This window comes from Mus musculus, chromosome 13, assembly GCF_000001635.26.
Source record: "Mus musculus strain C57BL/6J chromosome 13, GRCm38.p6 C57BL/6J".
In the NCBI taxonomy this organism is placed as follows: Eukaryota; Metazoa; Chordata; class Mammalia; order Rodentia; family Muridae; genus Mus; species Mus musculus.
The window spans coordinates 69573174-69596709 of NC_000079.6; the positions used below are offsets into that span (position 1 = coordinate 69573174).

General features: G+C 47.7%; 1 protein-coding gene across 3 annotated transcripts in view; it reads right to left on the bottom strand.

Moving 5' to 3' along the window:
* Nucleotides 1-275: 275 nt before the first annotated feature.
* Srd5a1 (steroid 5 alpha-reductase 1) overlaps nt 276-23536 on the bottom strand; it is a 38037-nt gene continuing 14776 nt past the window's right edge. The window contains exons 3-5 of one of the 3 annotated variants that reach the window (NM_175283.3): nt 21743-21844; nt 13412-13562; nt 276-2023 (exon numbers count right to left, since the gene is read on the bottom strand). In NM_175283.3, the coding sequence (NP_780492.2) occupies nt 1957-2023; nt 13412-13562; nt 21743-21844 (320 nt within the window). In that variant the 3' untranslated portion in view covers nt 276-1956. Of the gene's footprint in view, nt 2024-13411; nt 13563-21328; nt 21569-21628; nt 21845-23536 lie in introns of those variants that run through there. The other 2 variants (XM_006517474.4, XM_006517473.4) reach the window with 2 other exon arrangements.

A 23536-nucleotide genomic window follows, 5' to 3' on the forward strand; every position in this document is an offset into this window, starting at 1 on the left:
CTGGGCTACACAGAGAAACCCTGTCTCGAAAAAAAAAAAAAAAACCAAAAAACCAAAAAACAAACCAAACCAAAACCAAAAACCTATTGGGACAGATTTTCACTTGAATATCAAACAACCTTAATTAAAACCATAAACGGGTCTTATGACTATGTATCCTCACCTAGGGTATTAAAGGGTACTTGACCACCCAACTTTGGAAAAGAGGTGAGCTTCCCGGGCTGAATATTAAATAGGTGATAGTCCCAACCAGTCATGAAGACAAACAATAGAACTGGACTTATAACTGTAGTTTTATTATTTCCTTAATAAGCGTGGTTCACACAAGTAAATAACGAGTTTCAGGGAATGAAGTAGAGTATAGTGTTAAGACAAGATTCCTCTTAATCTCTCACTTAGCACGGGGAGCAACTACAAGCCTGTGGGCAGTTTGGTCCTTCATAAACAAAGAGGCATCACAGGGCTAATATGTGATGTGGCTTAGTGTCAGGACATCTGCCTAGCAACCTGAAGTCCTGGGTTCCAACTTTAGCACCATGCCCTCCAAAAGAGGTCAAATTCACAGCAAACAACCCCAGAGTCTCAGCTGTGTACATCCTCCCACACAAACCTTTCAGGACACACCAGGTAGGCCTCACTAAGGTTTTGAGAGAAGAGCTACAATATTTAGTGCTTTAGGTTTTCAAATAGTTCCTTGGTCAGAAAAGGGGAGGGTAAAGGATTGTTCTTTGTTAAAATGAAGTAGCCGCATCATGAAGTTTCCTGGGTCAAGCCTAGACATTCTGTGAATCAGAGGCACAGAGAATTGTTTCTGTCTGAGAGCAAAAGAGCTGAGGAAGCCCTGCTGGGAAGCCAAGGGAAGGTGGCCGTGGGCACACGGAGGTGGGGGGCAAGAACCAGCAGGTGGTACGTGCAGGAAAGGCAGGTGGTGGGCACTATGCACACCGTTAGGTGTGCCTGCCAGTCTTCCTGCAGCATCTTTACTGGGATCAGAGCACACAGTCCTGTCCTGTTTCCTCTCGTGGTGGCATCTGATGGCGAAGGGTGAGTGGTACGTGCAGCTGCTGCCCCGGGGCAGTGCTAATCCATCCAGTGAGGATGGCTCTTCACCAGTGGTCCTCAGACTGCCCAGGGCCACAGTGGGGTTAGTATCCTGGGTGAACATCTTTCTCCCAACCAAGCTAGTACTTGTGTGGGTGGCACCTTTTATTACTGCCATCAATTCCTTGGATTGTTAGCCGGTTGTTATCATTTTTCCCCCAAAGAGGGTCTCCCTACAAAGCCCAGGATAGCCCTGAGCTTTCCATCTTCATGTGCCATGATTGGTCCTTGGGGTGCATTCAAAATAGGAAATCCTGTTTTGACATTTTGTTTTATAATATTAAGAGTGTTTTTATTTATTTATTTATTTTTGAAGGACTTTAATGAATTCTAGCCCAAAGGAAGAGCAAAATTGGGCTCAGGGAGTGAATGGATACTGTGCAGTCTCACCTCTGAGGGACAGGACATGTTGTAGGAACACTTCTCTTACCAGTGTCTGGGGGTCAAAGGGGTCTGCAGTCAAGGATGGCAGGTTGCCCCTGGGCCACACTCCCACAGCTCCAGGCCTCTGTGGCAAGGGCTGAGCAGGCAGAACATGTATCTGTGAAGGAGGAACGTGACTGCTGCTGGCCTGGGTGGAATTCTTGTTGTAAGGGGTACCAGAAGCCAGAGGCACCATGACTCATTGCTCCCTGCTTCTGACCTACTAGGCACTGTAGCCCCTAACTGTACATGGTGGATTAGTTTTTGTTTGGCTTTGTCCTTTACCAGGGGACAACACCCTCCCATTGCCCTTCCTGAGAACTATGGAACTGCAGGAGAAATAAGGAAAACAATTCACTTGTATGTGCTCAGAGCAAAGCCACCGGGAAGACAGACACTCAGCTTATGGAAGACAACAGCATGGACAGCACACTAAAGCAGGAATGGAATTAGTATTTTTCTTGTTTTGGGGTAATCTTCAAACTTCTCGAGGTACCACCTAAAATGAGAGAGAAAAGGTTTAAAGACCAATTCATTTTGCCATTTAAGCATTTGCGAAGACGGCGAAGATTTCTGACTATGCAAGAAATACCAAGGGTTTTCTTTTGTATAGTTTAAAAGAGTGTGTGTGTGTGTGTGTGTGTGTGTGTGTGTATGTGTGTGTGTGTATGTGTGTGTATATGTGTGTGTGTGTGTGTATGTGTGTGTGTGTGTATGTGTATGTGTGTGTGTGTGTATGTGTGTGTGTGTGTGTGTGTGTGTGTATGTGTGTATGTGTGTGTGTACATGCACACACTGTGGCAAGTGTGTGGAAGTCAGAAGACAACTTTCTAAGGATTGACTCGTTTTCCATTGTATAGATACCAGGCACTGAACTCAGATTCTCGGGCTTGGTGGGAAAGGCCTTAGGCTACTGAGCACCTTGCCAGCCCTAAGGTTTCTGATTTTTAACAATAGGGACATTTAAGTGTAGTTTTGTCCATATTTGAACAATTTCAAGTATCCGAAGTGTGTCTCAGGAGCGACCTAGGTAAATTCATCTTTCATTTTGGAAGGAAAGTTGCTGATGTGTCCTGAATATTGTAGCAGGTTGGCCGGATGCTGCTTGTCTTCTAATGCTAAGTACTGGCTTCTCAAGATGTGGTTGCCCACCCCGCCCCGCCCCACCCTGCCAGCGATCCCCCACATACTCCAAGGGACGCTATGCGGACCTTGCTCCCCAGTGTAACTGGTCGATAAGAGGCTTGAGCCAGTCAGGGAGAAAGGTGGGACTTGAGGATCCAGGGAAGGAGTCACAGGTAGAGGGAGAGGAGGGAGGAAGAAGACAGAGGTGGAGGAGGCTGCCTTGAGAGGAGATGGATGGACCGTGAGCACGTGACTAGGAGGAACAGCGAGTAACAAGGGATTTCATAGCTGAAGAATAGGTTAGGATAGCGCCAAACCTGTCCACTTTAGGTTTACGGCTTGTAAATAATGTTAGCATTCTGTCTAAGCTCCACCCACAGTTACCTGGCAACAACCAGGTATGCTTCCTCCTCCCCCGCCCTCCCAGTTACGGGGCAACAGCCAGGTGTGCCAACCCACTATAAAAGGGTCTGCTTGTCCCCCTCCTCCCTCTCTTGTTCCTCTCTTCCTTTCTTGCTCCTGCTCTGCCTCCTTACCCCCCCCCCCACATGCTCATGGCCTGCCTCTACCTCTCTTCTCCTCTCTTCTCCTGTCCCCTCCCCTCCCCTCCCCCCTCTCTTTCCCTGCCTCTACTACCCTCTTAACTGACCCCCACATGCCCTGAATAAAAAAACTCTATTCTATACTATACCATCGTGTGGCTGATCCCTCATGGGGGAGGGATGCCTCAGCATGGGCCCGCTGAGACACTCCATTCCCCCAAACCTGACTACACATCCATAGAACATATCCTCTCTTTATCTTTTTTATAAACACATCAAATAAAATACCTGGATTGTGTGTCTTATATACAGGCTAGCTAGGATTATAAACTCATTCAACATCATCATCATCAACAACAAAAATACAATTGGTGGTGTCCAAAATTCAGCTCTTCGCTCCAAACGAATGATAGTTTCAGTTTTGATGTAATTACATCAACAAAGGCCGCCAGCCGGGGAGGCTGACCACCAAATAGGCGGAGTAAGGATGGGAACGGAGGAGCAGCAGCCACGTGAGAGGCTGGGTTGGAGGGTGGCCCGAGTCGGGGAGCTGGGGGGTGAGGCAGACTGAGCAAAGGGGCATGAAACCTCATCTGAAGAAAATCGCTTTCTCCTTTACAAGATTCAGAAATGGTACGCAAAGCTTCCATAGGCAGGGGAGATGCTAAGCAGAGTGAAGATGATAAAGGAAAATGATTATTTGCTAGTGTGGCAGAAATATGAGGCAAGGAATGGGAAGGGAAGCAGAGACAGACTGCTTGCTGTCTTTCAGTCGATCCAACTGTGGTCCACAAACACAGAAATGATAACCTACGGGGCCGGCTGGCCACCACCGTCACTGTCCTCTGCTGCCTAGGCAATGAGAAAAATGACAAGAAGCTGGTCAGGGCCTCTGTATCCCCTGTCACCTCTTTGGCATGACCCAGGGATGGGAGGCTTTCCCAGAGGTTACGGATGGCTGCCAATGCAAACAAGGGACCCATTTCACAATGTGACTGTGGACACTCACAGGTGCTAACGTACCCACAGGCCTGCCAGGGGCTCAGCCATTTCGAGCAGCTCCTTCTTAAGATGCCCTGGGCTTACCTGAACGGGGAGCCCCATGTGTATAAAGGGGGTTGGTTCTTCTAGAAGCTGTCTTCTGAAGATGCCCCAGAAGGGCAAGGGCAGAACAACCAGGCGAGCACAAGTCAGTGAAGTGGAGGGTGCATGCTGGTCATGTGACCTGGCACACGGCTGAGGGACGTTGTACACCTTTGGCCACTATGAGGTGGTAGGCCATTTGCCTAAAGGTGTTGTCAGATCCGCTTGACAAAATCATTACATAGCCAGGGATGAGATATGCTGATTGCACAATTAAAGTAAGCCTTTCTACATAAATTACCGAAATCACAAGTCCGCCTCAAAATGTCGTATCTTAAGATTTCCACGTTTGCATACACGTATAGATGATTTTTTTTAAAGCCGTAATTGTTCTGTTTCCCATCCTTAGAACTAAAGCTGTCACCTACATGACTAAGAACTGGCCTGGCACCTATTTTTCAGTGGTATTAATGCTGCTGAGCTCATGGCCCACCACTCCTCCTCGGGAAAGCTAGCTGCCTACCTCGATTGTGCACAGTCTATGCCAATCAGTCTTTAAATTGTTTTCCGGTCAGCTATTGTGTGTATGACTTCCGAATATACCTATGCTCCCAGCCTCTCCACAGCAGGTCCTCCTCAGAGGTTCTTCATCTCTATGTCCGGAGGGCTGGAGTGATGTTGAACTACACAGACCACGTTTCTGAGTCTCAGGCTGGAGAGGCGGTGGGAACAGAAACACATTCTGTTGTCTTGCTTTTCTAAATCACTTCTGCAAAAAATTCCATCACTGTATTCTGAGGACACACTGAGGTGGTTCTTTTTTTTTGTTTTGTTTTGTTTTTTTTTTGTTTTTTTCCATTTTTTATTAGGTATTTGGCTCATTTACATTTCCAATGCTATACCAAAAGTCCCCCATATCCACCCACCCCCACTCCCCTGCCCACCCACTCCCCCTTTTTGGCCCTGGTGTTCCCCTGTACTGGGACATATAAAGTTTGCAAGTCCAATGGGCCTCTCTTTCCAGTGATGGCCAACTAGGCCATCTTTTGATATATATGCAGCTAGAGTCAAGAGCTCCGGGGTACTGGTTAGTTCATAATGTTGTTCCACCTATAGGGTTGCAGATCCCTTTAGCTCCTTGGCTACTTTCTCTAGCTCCTCCATTGGGAGCCCTATGATCCATCCATTAGCTGACTGTGAGCATCCACTTCTGTGTTTGCTAGGCCCCGGCATAGTCTCACAAGAGACAGCTACATCTGGGTCCTTTCGATAAAATCTTGCTAGTGTATGCAATGGTGTCAGCGTTTGGATGCTGATTATGGGGTGGATCCCTGGATATGGCAGTCTCTACATGGTCCATCCTTTCATCTCAGCTCCAAACTTTGTCTCTGTAACTCCTTCCATGGGTGTTTTGTTCCCAAATCTAAGGAGGGGCATAGTGTCCACACTTCAGTCTTCATTCTTCTTGAGTTTCATGTGTTTAGCAAATTATATCTTATATCTTGGGTATCCTAGGTTTGGGGCTAATATCCACTTATTAGTGAGTACATATTGTGTGAGTTTCTTTGTGAATGTGTTACCTCACTCAGGATGATGCCCTCCAGGTCCATCCATTTGGCTAGGAATTTCATAAATTCATTCTTTTTAATAGCTGAGTAGTACTCCATTGTGTAGATGTACCACATTTTCTGTATCCATTCCTCTGTTGAGGGGCATCTAGGTTCTTTCCAGCTTCTGGCTATTATAAATAAGGCTGCTATGAACATAGTGGAGCATGTGTCCTTCTTACCAGTTGGGGCATCTTCTGGATATATGCCCAGGAGAGGTATTGCTGGATCCTCCGGTAGTACTATGTCCAATTTTCTGAGGAACCGCCAGACTGATTTCCAGAGTGGTTGTACAAGCCTGCTCATGGATTGGCAGGATCAACATTGTAAAAATGGCTATCTTGCCAAAAGCAATCTACAGATTCAATGCAATCCCCATCAAAATTCCAACTCAATTCTTCAACGAATTGGAAGGAGCAATTTGCAAATTTGTCTGGAATAACAAAAAACCTAGGATAGCAAAAAGTCTTCTCAAGGATAAAAGAACTTCTGGCGGAATCACCATGCCAGACCTAAAGCTTTACTACAGAGCAATTGTGATAAAAACTGCATGGTACTGGTATAGAGACAGACAAGTAGACCAATGGAATAGAATTGCAGACCCAGAAATGAACCCACACACCTATGGTCACTTGATCTTCGACAAGGGAGCTAAAACCATCCAGTGGAAGAAAGACAGCATTTTCAACAATTGGTGCTGGCACAACTGGTTGTTATCGTGTAGAAGAATGCGAATCGATCCATACTTATCTCCTTGTACTAAGGTCAAATCTAAGTGGATCAAGGAACTTCACATAAAACCAGAGACACTGAAACTTATAGAGGAGAAAGTGGGGAAAAGCCTTGAAGATATGGGCACAGGGGAAAAATTCCTGAACAGAACAGCAATGGCTTGTGCTGTAAGATCGAGAATTGACAAATGGGACCTAATGAAACTCCAAAGTTTCTGCAAGGCAAAAGACACCGTCAATAAGACAAAAAGACCACCAACAGATTGGGAAAGGATCTTTACCTATCCTAAATCAGATAGGGGACTAATATCCAACATATATAAAGAACTCAAGAAGGTGGACTTCAGAAAATCAAATAACCCCATTAAAAAATGGGGCTCAGAACTGAACAAAGAATTCTCACCTGAGGAATACCGAATGGCAGAGAAGCACCTCAAAAAATGTTCAACATCCTTAATCATCAGGGAAATGCAAATCAAAACAACCCTGAGATTCCACCTCACACCAGTCAGAATGGCTAAGATCAAAAATTCAGGTGACAGCAGATGCTGGCGTGGATATGGAGAAAGAGGAACACTCCTCCATTGTTGGTGGGAGTGCAGGCTTGTACAACCACTCTGGAAATCAGTCTGGCGGTTCCTCAGAAAATTGGACATAGTACTACCGGAGGATCCAGCAATACCTCTCCTGAGGTGGTTCTTAAAGGGCCATTAAACTTGATCAACAGGTAGCTTTACAGTAGTTTAATCTGTTTCTCAAGTTTCAGTGTTTTGTCTATGGCTGATGTTTGGGTGCAAGTGTTTACTATGAAGAAACAAAAGCGTGTCTGTATTTGCTCTGCCAAGTTATGGAGAGCTGTGACCTGTCAGACACTCAGTGTTGTGCTAATTAAGTATGGCTGCTCAGCTCCCCTTAAATTTCTTTAAGTTTTATCCTCAATAGAGTAGATGTATTAGCTGTTAGCTAATGTCTAAGCTCCACCCCACAGTTACCTGGCAACAGCCAGGTGTGCCTGACTCAATATAAAGGGGGCTGCTTGCCCCCTCCTCACTCTCTTGCTCTTGCTCTTGCTTTCCTTCCCCCACCCCATCTCCAGGTCCTCATGGCCAGCCTCTTTTCCTCTACTTCTTTTCTCTCTCTCTCTCTCTCTCTCTCTCCCTTTCTCTGCCTATATTACCCTCTTATCTCCCCTCCCCACGCCCTGAATAGACTCTATTCTATACTATACCATCCTGTGGCTGGTCTCTCAGGGGGAAGGGATGTCTCAGCATGCCCCCCCCCCCAGGCACTCCCTTCTCCCATATCTGACCACACCTCCATAGAACATATCCCCCACTCCCCCCCCCCGTGTTTATCTTTTTATAAACATATTAGCAAGCTACAACAGCTAATGTCCTAGGGCTCCGCAGTCAGTGCAAGCATTTATAAACTGAGATTCCAGTGATGTTTCTACAGTTTCTCAGCCAGGCAGAATAGTTCTACTGCACTGCAATGAATACACAGCTAGGGCTGTCTCTTTTAGGGGTTTTCTTATCAGTAACTTATCTGATGGTTTGGTTGTAGGGTTTATTGAGTTATTAAATATATATATGTGTGTTTGTGTGTGTATGTACATATATATGTGTACATATCATATACACACACACACACATATATATACATATATATATATGCATACATACACACACACACACACCAGCCCAGAATATGTTCAGAAATATTGGCCTTGCAAGCTAAGGACAAAGAAATTATTCCTTTGGGTGGGGGGCAGGATGTTGTTATGTTACCTTGGCTGGTCTGGAATTAGAAATCCCCCTGCCTCAGCCTCTCAAGTAGCCCATCTCCTAAGTGATTTTAGGCTCCTTATTTTTATGGGGGAAATGTTACCATAGCTTTAGAGTCCATTGTGAGGCATTAAGGTTGCTCTGTTAAGGTCCATTAAGAAAGTGATTTGCTCCTAGTCAAAGGAATGGACTCTGCCTCTGGCCTTGGGTGGGGACCTTACATTTTGATCTACTCCAGTGAGTACAACATATCATACTACTGACTCCTTCATTAAAAGTTCATCCAGTTGGAGCTGTTAGTCACCTGGCCAAGGGACCCATAGGAAGTCACATTCATTTAAAGTCACGGTAAAGAGACAGGAGGAACAATTGCCCCTTGATGAGATATCACACTTTCCCTCTGAGAACCCTGACCTCAGTGCAGTTGCTTTGCCACTAACAGGCAGTCTGCCAAGTCTGCCCACTTCTCTGAGTTTAAAAGTGTGACGTCTTCTTTTCTTCATCATCTTTTCTTCATTTCTTTCTTTTCAACATCGGTCAAAGCCTAAGCCTATTTTCCTGGCCATTGTCTTAGTTAGGGTTTTATTGCTGTGATGAGGCACCATGACCACTGCAACCCTTATAATGGAAAACATTAAATTTGGGCTGGCTTACCATTCAGAGGTTTAGTCCATTATTGTCATGATCATACCTCCTGATAGGGCCACTCCGTACGGACCTGTGGGGGCCGTTTTGTTCAAACCACCCCTTCTGGAATCACAGCCACTCAGGGATCTGAGTGGATCTGAGGCATCCCTGGCTTGAGAGGAGCTTCTGGCTCCTTTCACCAACGGTGAGGGAGATGTTCCCTCAGTGTTGACTGGACACTGGTTAGAGTTCACGGGCAATTTCCCAGTTACAGGATGCCTCACAGTATCATCCCTGGGACGTACTTGACCTTGGAAGGTAATTGTTTTGAGGAGTTGACCTATACTTCCATTGATTTAAGCAGAGTTTGAGGTCCGTGCATTGAACTTTGACCTTCTGCCCACCCCACTGTTTTAGAGTCACTATCGCTGTTATGAAACACCATGCCCAAAGCAACTTGGTAAGGAAAGGGCTTATTTGTCTTCCACGTCACTGTTTATCATCCAAAAAATTTCTGACAAGAACTGAATCAGGTCATGAACCTGGAGGCAGGAGCTGACACAGAGGTCCTGGAGGGTGCTGCTTACTGGCTTGCTCCTCACGGTTTACTTAGCCTGTTTTCTTATGGAATTCAGGACCACCAGCCCAGGGATGGCACCACCCACAATGGGCTGGGCCCTCCCTTATTGATCACTAATTAAGAAAATGCCTTACAGGCCTGCCTTTTCTCAACTGAGGTTCTCTCAGATGATTTTCGCCTATATGGAGTTAGCATAAGTTTTTAGCACGGCCATATAACTTTTCCAGGCCCCCGTAACATTAGTTTAAATTTCCAGGTTTCTTTTTCATTCTGGAAAGACATCCAGCCATGTTGTGATATATAATGACGAGATCCCAGGGGCAGTCAGCCAGCCTGGCTGTATGACCTGTTAGGTTTTCACGGCTCAGACCATGACCGTTGTTTGGCTCGGAAGATAGTGTCCATACAACGCCGGTACACTGTAAGATAATACGACCTATGTACACACTGCGGTTCATAAACTCCTAAGCAAGTCTTATGGAAAATGCAAGGCGGTCTAAGCGGTCCATACAGCCGTGGTCTTAGTTTTGAATGAGTGGGCGTGGCAGTTATACGAGAGGCTTGCGCTCCTCCGTAAAAGGGTGCCCAGTGTTTTACACTGAACAGAAGTCTACTGAATCCCGCCCAGCTCACTGCGCCTGGAGCACTTGCCCTCCTTGTAAGGGATATGAATTTGGCCCAATTACGCCCATCATCTTTTAGCTCATTCATTGGGAACAAGAATTGACAGGTCTTGAGATGTCATGTATCATGAGTGAATTGCAGTCAGTAGCCTTGATTGTGGAGAAGCAAGTGGACTAATGTGTCCATCTTCACCACGGTCTGACCCCAAAATTATGGTTAGATTTGGGGTCACTGACTGCTTGCAAGCCTGTAACATCTTCTGCTGTCTTTAGACTCCACTAATGAGAAGGCTGTGTGAACATCAGCAAATCCAAAGTCTCCCACTATCTCCTGCAAGGGAAACGTCCCATCGGACACTGGGGCCATGCCTCGGGGTTTTCCCATCTGTCTAACTTGGCCCAGGTTAAGAAGTCAGAGAAGGCAGCCAAGTAGTACCTTGGAGAATTTTTGGAAGTTTTCCCATCTAAAGTGAAACACAGGAACAGAGATAGGGAAATTCTTACGTCAAAGTTGCCTTTTGCTAACTTGAATCCCCTAGCCTACCTGAATGGGGATGTCTAGTCTGTCAGCAGGGACGAGCCACTACAGTCTAGTATGCCACCAGGAGACAACAGACTAAATAATGGGATCCCTCCACACCTTACCCATGGCTCAGCACCTTATAACCTCCCCTCCCCCTCCTAGTTTTCACCTTTAGTAAACCACACCAGCTCTGAGATAAGCCATTAGCCACATCTGCTGAGTCTACTCCGGGCAGTTGCTCTACTCAATCCAGCCTCATTCACCTATGTGCACAGAGCTAGACAGAGCCAGCATCAGGGAGGAGGCAGGGGGGCCCCCCTCCTCATTAGCCCATCGATGCACCAGGAGAGCCAAGGATACAAGATTTAGCTTCATTTTTAGCCCCTGGCTCCTTGAGCACAGGGCCCACGGCCTCTAGTGGTTGCTGTCTTGTCCGGGCATGCTGCTGCTCTTTACATCGGCAGTATTTGATAGGAAAACTAAGTGGTAGCTCGTCCCTGATTGGACGAATGAGCAATCAACCATACTTCTGAAACTGGATTGGGGTGGGGGGTGGGGGTGGGGAGGATGAATACGCGTCCATTGTGAAGGAATTTCCTTTAACAAAACGGGGACCAAGAAAGTCACTCTCGGCATCTGACTATGAAGCATACCAGAAATGGGAAGTAAAAAAATTCAGTTTTCCACAGGAAATCCCTACGAGTGAAAATCGCAAGACATTCTTGGTGTTGCCGGGGAAATCAAAGTCTCTTCTTAGGATTCTCAATCTTATCAACAGAAAGTTAAACGATGGCCTCAGAAGGAGGCTGGAAGACAGTTTTACTAGAGTTTGAGAGAAAACAATGAAGCAGGCAAGGTGGAATCAAATGGTGGTTAAAATTCTCTCTCTCTCTCTCTCTCTCTCTCTCTCTCTCTCTTAGAGGCCCCTCTCACTGTGATCCTAGCCTCTCCAATAGCTACCAAAATAGCCACTAGCTTTCTTCCAGCCCTTGGCTTCTACAGATCATCTTGCAGAGAGAGAGAGAGAGAGAGAGAGAGAGAGAGAGAGAGAGAGAGAGAGAGAGAGAGAGAGTCTAAGATGCACTGCCTGACCAATTTCTACCGAAGCCACCTGGAGCAGCCCCAGAAAATCACATAAGCGTTTTTTCTTTTTTCAAGATCCATGTCCCTGTCGGCACCAAATGTTGTGTTTTATAAAAAGATTAGGGGAGAGGGGATATATTTGGTGGATGTGTGGTCAGGTGTGGGGGAAAGGGGTGCCTCCTGGGCCTACGCTGAGGCATCCCTTCCCTATAAGGGACCAGTCACAGGATGGTATAGTATAGAATAGAGTTTATTCAGGGTGTGAGGAAGGGAGCTGAGAGGGTAATAGAGGCAGAGAAAGTCAGAGAGAGAGAAGAGAAGAGAAGAGAAGAGAAGAGAAGAGAAGAGAAGAGAAGAGAAGAGAAGAGAAGAGAAGAGAAGAGAAGAGAAGAGAAGAGAAGAGAAGAGAAGAGAAGTAGAGGCCAGCCATGAGCTGATGGAGAGATGGGAGAGGGGAATGGGGCGAGAGGGGGAAGGGAGGAGAGAGGAGGGGGCAAGCATCCCCTTTTATAGTGAATCAGGCCCACCTGGCTGTTTTTGGTAACTGCAGGCAGAGCTTAGACAAAATGCTAACACCTGTAGACTTGTCCCCTTCTTAGCATGAAGCAGCTACAGCAGTCACTGCTCTATTCCCTGACAGGAGTCGGTGTTCCTATCTGAGATGGGGAACCAGAGGGGTCTAAGTAGACCAGAAGAGCGAATGGAATGCATTCTTCTTGTGTTGACTGCAAGGTCACACAGCAGGAAGGTCATAGAACTATCACCAGGACCAAAGGGAAGCCCTATAAAATACCCAAGCTGGAAAGCACGGAACAGACTCCCAGCCTGGGAATCTCCCATCCCCATGGGACAAGGCTGCTACTCCTCTCTCTCTACAGTTAGGTCGATGGACTCTGCAATCCCACGGCTTCCTGGACACTGCATTTGGTATTGTGATTCCTTTTTATGACCTTCCTTTGCAACCTCCATCTCTCTCAGGGGGTTGTGGTGGTGTGAATAACAAGAATTCCCACGGAGCCTCATATATTTGAGTGCTTAGTCACCAGGAAGTGGAGCTGTCAAAGGATGAGTGGGCGTGGCCTGGTCAAAAGCCCTTGCCAAGTCGGATCTCTTACCTTTGTTCTCACCTCTCCTTCTCCCTCTCCCTCTCCCTCTCCTCTGTCTCTCTACAGATAGGGATATAGCTCCCAACTACTTCTCCAGCATCATGCCTCCTGCCGTGATCCCCACAATGATGATAATAAACCTCCATCTTTGAATCTGTACACAAAATCCCAGTTAAATGTTTGCATTCATAAGTGTTGCCTTGGTCATGGTGTCTCACCAACAGAACAGCGACTAAGGGCCCCATCCCTGGCTCTCTGATTGACTTCTGTCCTTTCCTGCTTTACACCAAGCTGCGGGCAGGAGGGAGGATCCCCCAAAGCTGCAGGCCCTGCTCCTGGGCTCTCAGCTTTTATACCGTGGGATTAGCAATTCGAGTTAATGTTACCACTCTGAAAGCGGCATAGCCTGGAAATTGTTATGCTGATGTCTAAGAATGAGCTAAGAGCGCAGAGACGTGTTAAAAAAGACTTACTGATGATGCTGCCTCGCTCTGGTGAACAGTGCACACAGGGTGAACAGAGCAAACACCACGCCCTGGAGGGACCAGCTGGCCAGTGCAAAGCCACACCACTCCACGAGCTCCCCAAAATAGTTGGCTGAAGATACATATTCAAACAGGCCTCCTAGATGAAAAGAGAGAAAAGGGACATGTCACTATAAACAGCACCTAGCAGGATTCTGGGAATTATCTGCAGAACGTATAGACTCCATAGTGCTCAGGTATTAGGCTGGCCAGGGGGGAGGGGGATGGTGGCCCAGGTGTTAAATGGTGTTGGGCAGTGCAGGAAGAAGAAGAAAATGGGAAGGCTTGCAACAGAGGCTGTCAGAAGAGACATGGGCAGTGGCCACAAGCTGTTACATGTGTCAGAGCAGAAGGACGCAGGGGTCAGATAAAGACTGCAGGATTAGATCATAGCTGGGGGTCAAGTTGAGAAAGGAGTGACAGAAAGCCAGTCAAGGTAGCTGTTGTCCCCTCTCCCACAGGATTTGGAAACAGCCCGTTTCTGTAGTCAATTTTAGCAGGAGATTTTGAAAAGCGGCATACATTAGGAGAGGTGGCGGTTTCTGGAGAAGGAGGTTGGGTCTGGGAGACTGACAGGAGGGCTTATATGGAGGAGAACCTGAAAGGCAGAGAGAGAGCAGGAGCGAGAGAGAGAGAGAGAGAGAGAGAGCCAGGCTATGCTTTAGCAGAAAAATTTTGAAGAGACAAAAAGTGTCTAGACAGTTAGAGGGTTGCTGGGCCATGCCGGCAAGAGGAGGGATGAGAATCTTCTCAATAGAAAAGGAAGATGTGCCCTCCCTCCCCCAATCAACAGCTCTTTAGCCAGAGGACAGAGACTGCTTCCCAGCCCTACTTCAGGGAGACACACAGTTCTGTCTGGGGAAGCTCTCCGATAGGCTCCATGGTTTTTGGGGTGTCTGCGTGTAAGGCAGATTAGAAAAGAAGTGTCTGAGGAAGGGACAAACGATGCTCAGCCAAGGCCAAGTCAGCTGTCAGGGATGCAAGGAGCTCAAAGGGGAAGAGGCAGGCAGAGAGCACTCCAGGGGAATGGAGTCGGGATTGGACACAGGAATGGGAGAGAAAGAGGCAGAGGTGTGCGGTAGTGAGAAGGAGAGATGATCAAGGCAGGGAAAACTTACGACAGTATGGTACCTAAGGCTTATTTGGGAGAAAAATCTAGAGAGGGGGTCAGTAAGAATCAGAGCTCATTAACACACTGAGGTTTGCAAGACAGGGTGGGAGTGGAGGGCAGGAGAGAAAGTTGAGAGCTTCCCTGTTTGGCCTGTGGTTGGCCACTGCTAGGTGTAACCCAGAAGTAGTGAGTTAAAGAATGGACGATCAGATCAATAAACAACCCTCTTAGCCATGACTACATTCTAGGAAGTTCACGGAGGCAGGGGAGCCACAAAGTCTGCAGACACAGGTTAATTTACTTCTAGGGACCAAAGTGCTGTAGTGACTGGAATTGTCTCAGCTCAACCGAAATGGAGAAGTTTACAGAATTAGATCCTTGTTAACCATCATCCATTGAGACAGATGCCTTTGCTACAAGTTGGACTCCTTCAAGCACAACTTCAGAAGGGGCAGCATCCCTGTATCCATGCCTGTCTGCTTCTCTGACAAGTCTATAGTTACAGAGATGACACACTCAGCCACAGGGAATGCAGAATAATAGCCAAACAGGAGCTGGCTTAGTGATGAGCTGATATGGAGCTGACGGCCGGCCGATAGTGAGGAGAAAGAACAGACTCACTTTTTCAAAACACAGGGAGCCCTGCTCCAGGCCTGACTCCGCTATGGGGCACTCAGCAAACTCCCTTTCCCCATCCAGAGTCATGAACTCCAATGTAAACAAAGGAGGGATGTCACACAACATGAAGAGGCTACAGGGCTGGGAGAGAAAGGGCAGTGAGACAAGGGACTCATTATAGTAGAGAGTAGGCCTTTCTGAGAAGGTGACAGTCTGGCAGAAGTTACTGTGTATGCGCTGGACAAGAGACGAGGCTGCAGCAAAGACCCCATGGAGGGAGAGCAAAATGGCTAGCTTGTGAAAGCAACTGAGGCAGGTGAGGCGAAGGTGGGCTGGACACTTTGTAACTGTGGAGAGTGTCAAACACCTGAAGGTGCTTTGGGGAGAAGCCCCGGTGTGCCCTGCTCCAGGTTCCCACCCACAGCTCCATGGGAGGCTGCTGTGGGTGGAACTTGTTTTAAAAAGGTGTCCACCTCCCAGGTCAGAAAACCACTGCCAGAAACCAGCGATCACCACCGGCTCTAGTCAGCATCCAGAGTATATGAGTGTCCTGGGGGGAGCCGAGGTGGAAGAGGTGGCATAATTCTCAGAAGAGGAGAATGTGGGTCAGATGCCAACCTGGGATCACCATTCTAGATAAGCTGTAGTAGCAGAGAATACCTAGTAACAGTGGAGAGATGGGGGGCTTGGGGGGGCATGACCACCACTGGAGAAACAGCTACCACGATTAGCATAAGGGAGGCCTGAAGGAAAAAGCCTTCCAATCCCCAAATACTGTGGGAATCTCTGACTCTTACAGATGCTCAGGGGAGGTGAGGAAGTTCCATATTGTCTGGTTTAGCCAAGTCTAGACACAAGGTACTGGGTAGGACTATACATTTATCTTGTGGTATGAAGGCACAGCACAGAGAGGCTTCTTAACTCTTTGTCCAAGGTGTAGGGAGCCTAGGAAGCCCCTTGAGTCTTGAGTGACTGTGTGTGTTGTCATGGGCATGGTCAAGTCAAGGGCTTGGGTCTCAGTCCTATGAAGTGGCAACGCCTTTCCTGGCTGAGGCTCAGAGGGATGGGAAAGCCTTTCTCTGGTTTGTGTGTGGTTACTGACAGTGTGTGCAGAAAATGTCTACCATAGCTTTCTCCCCATAGATATTTACAGCCTGGACTGCTCCCTTATGGAAACCTCCGATCAAAACCAGCTAAACCTCTCTCCTGGATCCAGTTGTATTTCACATGCCCCCACCTCTGAATCAGTTCTCCGCGATGACCTCAGCTCTCAGGTTAACATGATACCATAAACACAATGAGCTTCCAAAGGCTGTGCTTTCACCATCAGATAGTCCAGTCCCGATACTAGATCTCCTGTGTGACTATCTGTGCCTGTGTTTTCTTCATTCCCTCACTGCCCCAGTCAAGTCCAAGTCTGTGGAGTTGGGCAAAGATACAGCCCTGGGGGAGATGCGGGGGGGGGGGGGGATGAGGAGGGAGAAAGCAAAGAGGGTCTGTGACCTAACATACAATTAAAGGAAATGGTTTCAAATTCTAGGGGTTTAATTGTAGTGTGTGTATGTGTGTTTGTGTATGCAGGCATGTGTGTATGTATGTATGTATGTGTGTATGCAAGCATGTGTGTATGTGTGCTTACATGTATGTGTGTATGTGTATGTATGTGTATGTAGGCATGTGTATGTGTGTGTGCATATGTGTATGTGTGTGTATGCAGGCATGTGTATGTGTGTGTGTATGTGTGCATGCATGTGTGTGTATGAGTGTGTGTATGTATATGTAGGCATGTATATGTGTGTATGAGTGTGTGTGTGTGTGCGTGCGCGTGCATGCGTACGTGCGTGTGTGCACACACATCTCAGGTTCTGTTTTTAGAACTCCTGTCTGTGTGCTTCTGTGGTCAGAGTCCAGCAGGTTGTGGGGATCATTTGTTGCTTTAGACACTTCTCGGGATGATACTGTCTCACTCGTCGCCATGGAAAAGAAAGAAACAAGGGTACACACTGGCGCAGTGGCATAGGGTACATGGCATCCTCCATGAAAACCCAAGTGTCTTGGGGATATGACACAGGACTTAGGGTATAGGTAGTGTCTACCAGAGAGGCTAGAGCTTGGGCGTGTGGCCAGAGGCAGCTAAGGTTGCTTGATGCCAAGCTTGATGGCCTAAGCTCTACCCTCAGAGCCACAGGCTGGCAGGAAAGAACTGAATCCGGCAGTTGTCCTCTGACCTCCACACGTGTGCTGCATGGCATGTGCCTGCCCCTGCAGATACATACACAGGCTCACATGACAACGGCGATGGTGATGATGATAATGATAATGAAAAATGAAAAAAAAAATGTCTGAATCCTCGAACTGGGCACCTCTACAGCCTTGCTTCAAATGCCACAACACCCCAACCTGGAGCTGAGGCTGCAATAGGACTCTAAGTGATCTTTCTCTTTGGTGCCCAGTGTGGAGAGGTGGGGAAACACGTAGGGGTGGGGGCAGGGGCTGGTGAGCATACAGCTAGCTGACTGAAAATCCCAGACACTCTGCTAGGTGTTGTTCCTTTTTTTTTTTTCCTTTTTTTAGATTTATTTATTGTTATATGTAAGTACACTGTAGCTGTCTTCAGACACACCAGAAGAGGGCATCAGATCTCATTGCGGATGATTGTGAGCCACCATGTGGTTGCTGGGATTTGAACTTAGGACCTTTGGAAGAGCAGTCGGTGCTCTTAACCACGGAGCCATCTCACCAGCCCAGTGCTGTTCCTTTAATACACAGGCAGCGTTAAGGCTGCGCAGAACAAGACAGTGTGTGAAGTTTGTACAACATGGCATGAATGAGTGCACTGCCGAGGACATTAAAATATGCTGATTTTATGAAGCTTAAGAGCGGATCAGATGGCCCGGTCACTTGCCTTGTAAGCACAAGGACTGGATTTTGATCCCTACCCCAGACATAAAAAGGCCACAAGGAGCCCATGCTTGTAATCTCAGATCTGGGGAGATAGAGGCAGGCAGATCCCCAGGGCCTTCTAACCAGCCAGTCAAGCTTTTATCTGCTCTCTAAAAATATATTAATTGAACAAACAAAGCAGTGGGTTATTCCTGTTACCTATAGCCCACAGTGCTTGCCCTTTGTCCAAGTTGCATGGGTCTCTGTACCTGCCTGTGTGGACATGATAGGATCCTATCTCCATATCTATTCCCATTTCTGCCACCTACCTGCCAAACAAGCTCACTTGGCCTTGGCCAGTGACACCAAGGTAACTGTCAACTCTGGTAAATGATTCTGCCGGGTGTGACTCCGTCACTGAGCACAGACCTAGTGTAGGAGAAAATGTGGCCTTGCCGCGTTCAAAGAGCCTCTTGAAATCCAGAGCGTGCGGTGAGGGGGCAAGCTCAAGACTTGGGGCTATCTCATCTCATCCATCCCTGGTGCCCTGGGTCTTCAAAACCACCAACAGAGTACATGCAAGGAACGCTACGGTAAAAGCCTGTGTTTCCTCCTTGGGAGGTCCCCTCAAGGATCTGAGCAGCCAACCAAGCGGAGGACTGTCCGGTGCAGCTGATGGCTTTCTGTCAGTTACCCGTGGTGTGTGCTGAGCTCCCCTGAATGGCAGGCATGAGGCTTCCTCACCAATGTTCTCTTGACTTTGGTTTTCAGGGCACCCCGGAGGTCCCCCTGCTTTGTGCAGGTATCATGGAACAGTCTCTCAGGCTTCATTTCATTCTCTTTTCACTTACATGTTTTAATATCCTTCGGGTGGGACCTGCTGGTTGTTCTTCTGTTGTCTCTGGTGTTCCTGGCATTCCTCTGCACTCAAGAGATTAGAAATGATGAACTGTAGAAGAGATTGCCTGCCTGGCCTTTCCTGGGTGCCTGTGGCATCTCTGGTTGTCTGGGAGACATTATTAGCCTTTGCATTTCTGCTCAGCTTGCCCTCAGGGCTGTGGAGGCCTCTGGGGATGTGCTGCTGCAGACAAGGAGTTGTTAGTCCTGATGCTGCATCCCCTTCACGTCTGTGCCAGACAAACCGCACTGGGATGTCAGCCCCAGCTTCCTCTGCTAGCTGGGAGGCATTCCTGTTCAGACAGGTTTTGCGGCTGCTTCCTTAACCGTGTCTGAGACGGTCTCCTCATTTTCTCTTTCTTGATCTTCGGGTTTTAATATGTTGGGTTAGGACATAAATCTGGCATCGAGGAATGAGAGGAGCTGGGCATGATGGCACACGCCTTTGATACCAGTCACTTGGAAAGTGGGAGCAGGGGATGGGGGTGGGGTGGGGTGGGGGTGGGGTCACTGTGAGCTTGGGAGTAGCCTGGTCTACAGAACAAGTTCTAAGCCAGCCATGAATACACGGTGAGAATTTTGAATGAAAAAGAAGGGAAAGGGGCAAGCATCTGGATGGCATCTCTGCTGCAAGAGGGACGGGCTGCTATATATGGAGTGCCTCTGGGCTTCCATGGGACCATTCTGCCTGGGCACCACCCTCCCCTGGGATCTCTGGACTTTTTGAGCAACAGTGAATATGAAGTGTGCCCCATAGACTCGTGTGTCTGTAAACTTGGTTCTCAGTGTCTGGCACCATTTGGGGGAGCTTATAGGACTTTTAGGAGAAAGTGGCTGTCAAGGCGGGTAGACCTTCAGAGTATTTCTAGCCCATTCCTGATTTCACCTCGGCTTCCTGATCCCTGAGGTGAGGCGTCCCAGCCGAGACATTCTGTCATGCTTCCTGGTACCCTCTCAACCGCAAGCCAAAACTTCCTCCTCAAGTTACTCTCTGATCGGTAACTGGTTGTAGCAACAAGAGAGGTGTGCTCGTTGAACCTGTCACTTCCTTGGGCTTTGAGCACTTTGTGCATCCTTCTGTCTGTGCCCTGCATCAGTCTCCCACATCTGGAATCAGGTACTTAGCACGCAGATGTGAATGGGAGGCAGGAGGCAGGGGCAGTGCCCAGGCACGCTCTCCTTTGGAGAGCCGCACTGGACTCCGCTCACAACCTCAACAACCCTCTCCCATCCCTCAGCTCTTGTCCCCTACCACGCCTAAGTTGTGTTGCTGTCTCCGTCAAACTGAAACCTTCGAACACAGAGGAAGGCATGCGACCGAGAAACCACCCCGCAATGTTTACATGGTTCAGGAATCTCTTGAAAAAGTGATAGGGTTGACAGGGCACCTCTCGCACTAGAAAGGCCATAGTCACTGCAGGGGAGGAGAGACTTTCTGACCCGGCAAGCTGCCAGTGGGCAAGTCAAGCAGGGTACTCCAGCAATGTGGCTTTTGTGAGTCACTCCCCAGGCTGGGGTGGGCTGTGGGGGCCCAGCTGCCTCTGAGTCACCCATGCTCCCGTAAGCCACACCAAGCAACCCACCTGCTCACTACTCTAGAATGGAGTGGGATCCTTTCTTTGTGCAGTCTTCAGTGCCCTGCCTTGGGGGAATAGATCATCGCTCATACCTCTTCAGGAAAAGTCACACAGCAGCCTATCACACGACTGGAGCATCCTATCACACGATTGGAACTTTTGGGTTGGCTTTTCTACTTCCTGACTCTTAGGAATTGGCATTAATTTGAAATTTGGTGTGGTTTATTTTACTGGGGTTTTTTTGGGGGGGCACATCTTATTTTTGTTATTAATCAACCTCACATGCTTTCTTTATCAAAGTTTTAGGTTCACCCACAAACCTTTCCTAGTTTACCCATCAATGGCACCCCCACTTTAAAATCTGCCCCTATCCAGTCCTCCAGGTCAGTGGAACTCTGATACACAGTGTTCTAGTTCCTCGTGGGACCCACAACTTCTGAACATCCCTTCCTCTGGGCATGACACTGCAGTGAGGGCTGTATGGATGTGGTGAAGGCAGGTGCCTCCAGGACTTTACGGCCAGTGGAAGCACCACACCTAGACCATAGGGAACATAACCCACAGCTCTGAGCTTCTCAGATGAACCAAGGGCCATGGATTTGGGCTATAAGTGAAGAGGAAGGGGTACCAGTCATTCACGGTTACACCCTATTCTTCAAACTCCTCCACACACTCAGATGCTGTTGGCACATGACTGCTTTTCCAGGCAGTATACTTAATGTATTTTTTAAGGTTTTTCTAAACAACAACAACAACAACAACAACAACAACAACAACAAATCTCATCCAATATTTTATATAGCTTTTAAAGATGGAGATTTGATAAAAGAAGCCATTCCATCACAGTGCTGGACCAGAAGTACCAGAGTGGCCTGTACGTCCTCCTCCTTGTCCTGCCTGTAAACACTGACAGCCTTCACCCCTTAATCATCTTCCAAAAAGCCAGATCTAACTGTGGTTCACGATGTAAACTTTCAGTCAGTAGGAAATGCTGCCCGGTGAGGCTGTGAATTTGCAGAGCTGAGAAAGGAAGGCAAGTGGGCAGTGTGCAAAGCAACTGTGTAGCAACTCCATGCTTACCCCTGGGTATTTTGTATCCAGTTTCCCTCCATGCTTACCCCTGGGTATTTTGTATCCAGTTTCCCTCCATGCTTACCCCTGGGTATTTTGTATCCAGTTTCCCTCCATGCTTACCCCTGGGTATTTTGTATCCAGTTTCCCCTGGTTTTCTCAGATTCCGCAGGATGTGGTCTGAGTGGATATTTATCACCATGCCCACTAACCACAGGGCAAAGCCTGAAGAATAAACAAGATGATTATAGTTAATAACTGACAAGACTTAAGAAAGCCATGCTCAGCTGAACAGCACACCTCGATCCTTTGTACTGATGTCAGCCTGAGTGTGAGCAGTGGCTCACAGCAACACCACATGTACCAGTGCGAGCAGTGGCAGTAGGCTGCTTCCTTGAGCATGCTATGGACAGCCATTCTACCCAAAACACTCTGACCTAATTCGTGGTCTCAACCTGTGTTTTTACCATGACAGGAACAGAAAACAGGACTTATGACCTGGTCAGGGGAACTAGCCTGCACGTATGACCTGGACAGGGGCACTAGCCTGCACGTATGACCTGGACGAGGGAAATAGCCTGCACGTATGACTTGGAAAGGGGAAATAGTCTGCACGTATGACCTGGACAGGGGAAATAGCCTGCACGTATGATCTGGATGGGGGAAATAGCCTGCACGAATGACCTGAACAGGGAACTAGCCTGCAAGTAGGTTTATCTCCCCTTTTCCTCTGGAAAACTGCATGAGGAAATGCTCAAGGCTTCCCCTCCATATAAGGAGAGGCACATGCTTACTGGCTACACACCTTACCCCTGGGGAGTAGGCATGGAGGTTAGGATCGTTGACTCTGCTCCTCGTCTTTCCTTTTCCTTCTGGATCTGTAGTGCACGTCCCTGGCTTTCACCCCATTAACCTGCTCCCAGCCCCCGAGTCAGCTCTCCTCAGTCACTTGGCCACTCATCCCCTTAGCTTCCATCCCCAGGGGTTACAAACTACACGGCTCTCGCTGGCCCCCACCCAGCACCTCTGAGGTCTCTTTCCCTGGGATGTTTCTTAGAGCCATCAAGAGTGTTCCTTTTTTAGGGAGCGGCGTGCGAGACTTTAATGAAGATGCATTCACGTCTGCTCCTGCATGGAGGTTAGGAAAGAGGCTCTCAGAAGTGGTCATCACTGAAAGTGTACGTGTCACACCAGCTATTTTCACCGGGAAAGTAAAACGCCAAAACTCTGCTTTATAACAGCAACAACAATAAAAAAAAATTACTCCGATATCAAAAGCCAAATCTGATTTTTCTGCAATATTAAAAATGTGAAGGCCAAATGGTGTTGCAACTGTTATCAGCGCTGTGTGCCCTCAGGAAACTGTTCAATTTGCCAGGCCACAGGGTGCCCTCTCATAGTAAACAGACCCTTCAGAATAGGCTCCTAGGTTTCCTTATCCTGGAAATAACATGTTTTTTCCTAAACATATCAAATGCTGTGATAAGGCTTTCTGTATCTAGAGTGGACTCACTAGTTCTTCTTATATTTGGATTTTGGATATTATATCTACATGATTTGGCTCTTAAATAGTCATAAAGGAAAGCATAAAGGAAAGTCCAGACCCTGGGTTTACCTCATTTCCCTTCTGAGAGACCAGCTTTCCTCAATGCTGGAGATTGGGAGAAAACTAGCATGTGTGTTCATCCAAGACATGCACTGAATTTAACTTGTGGAATTTTTAAAGCCTTTAAAAAAATGTATCTAAGATGGTTAAAAACTGATTGTCAGCTTGATAGGGTCCACAGACACAGAGGAGACAAACATTTGGACAAGTGTGCACAGGTTAATGGAGTTAGAAGAGGCACTGTTCCACAGCCTGGGGTCCTGGATTAAATAAAAGGAGAAAGCCAGCCTGATAGCAGAGTTCACTGCCCT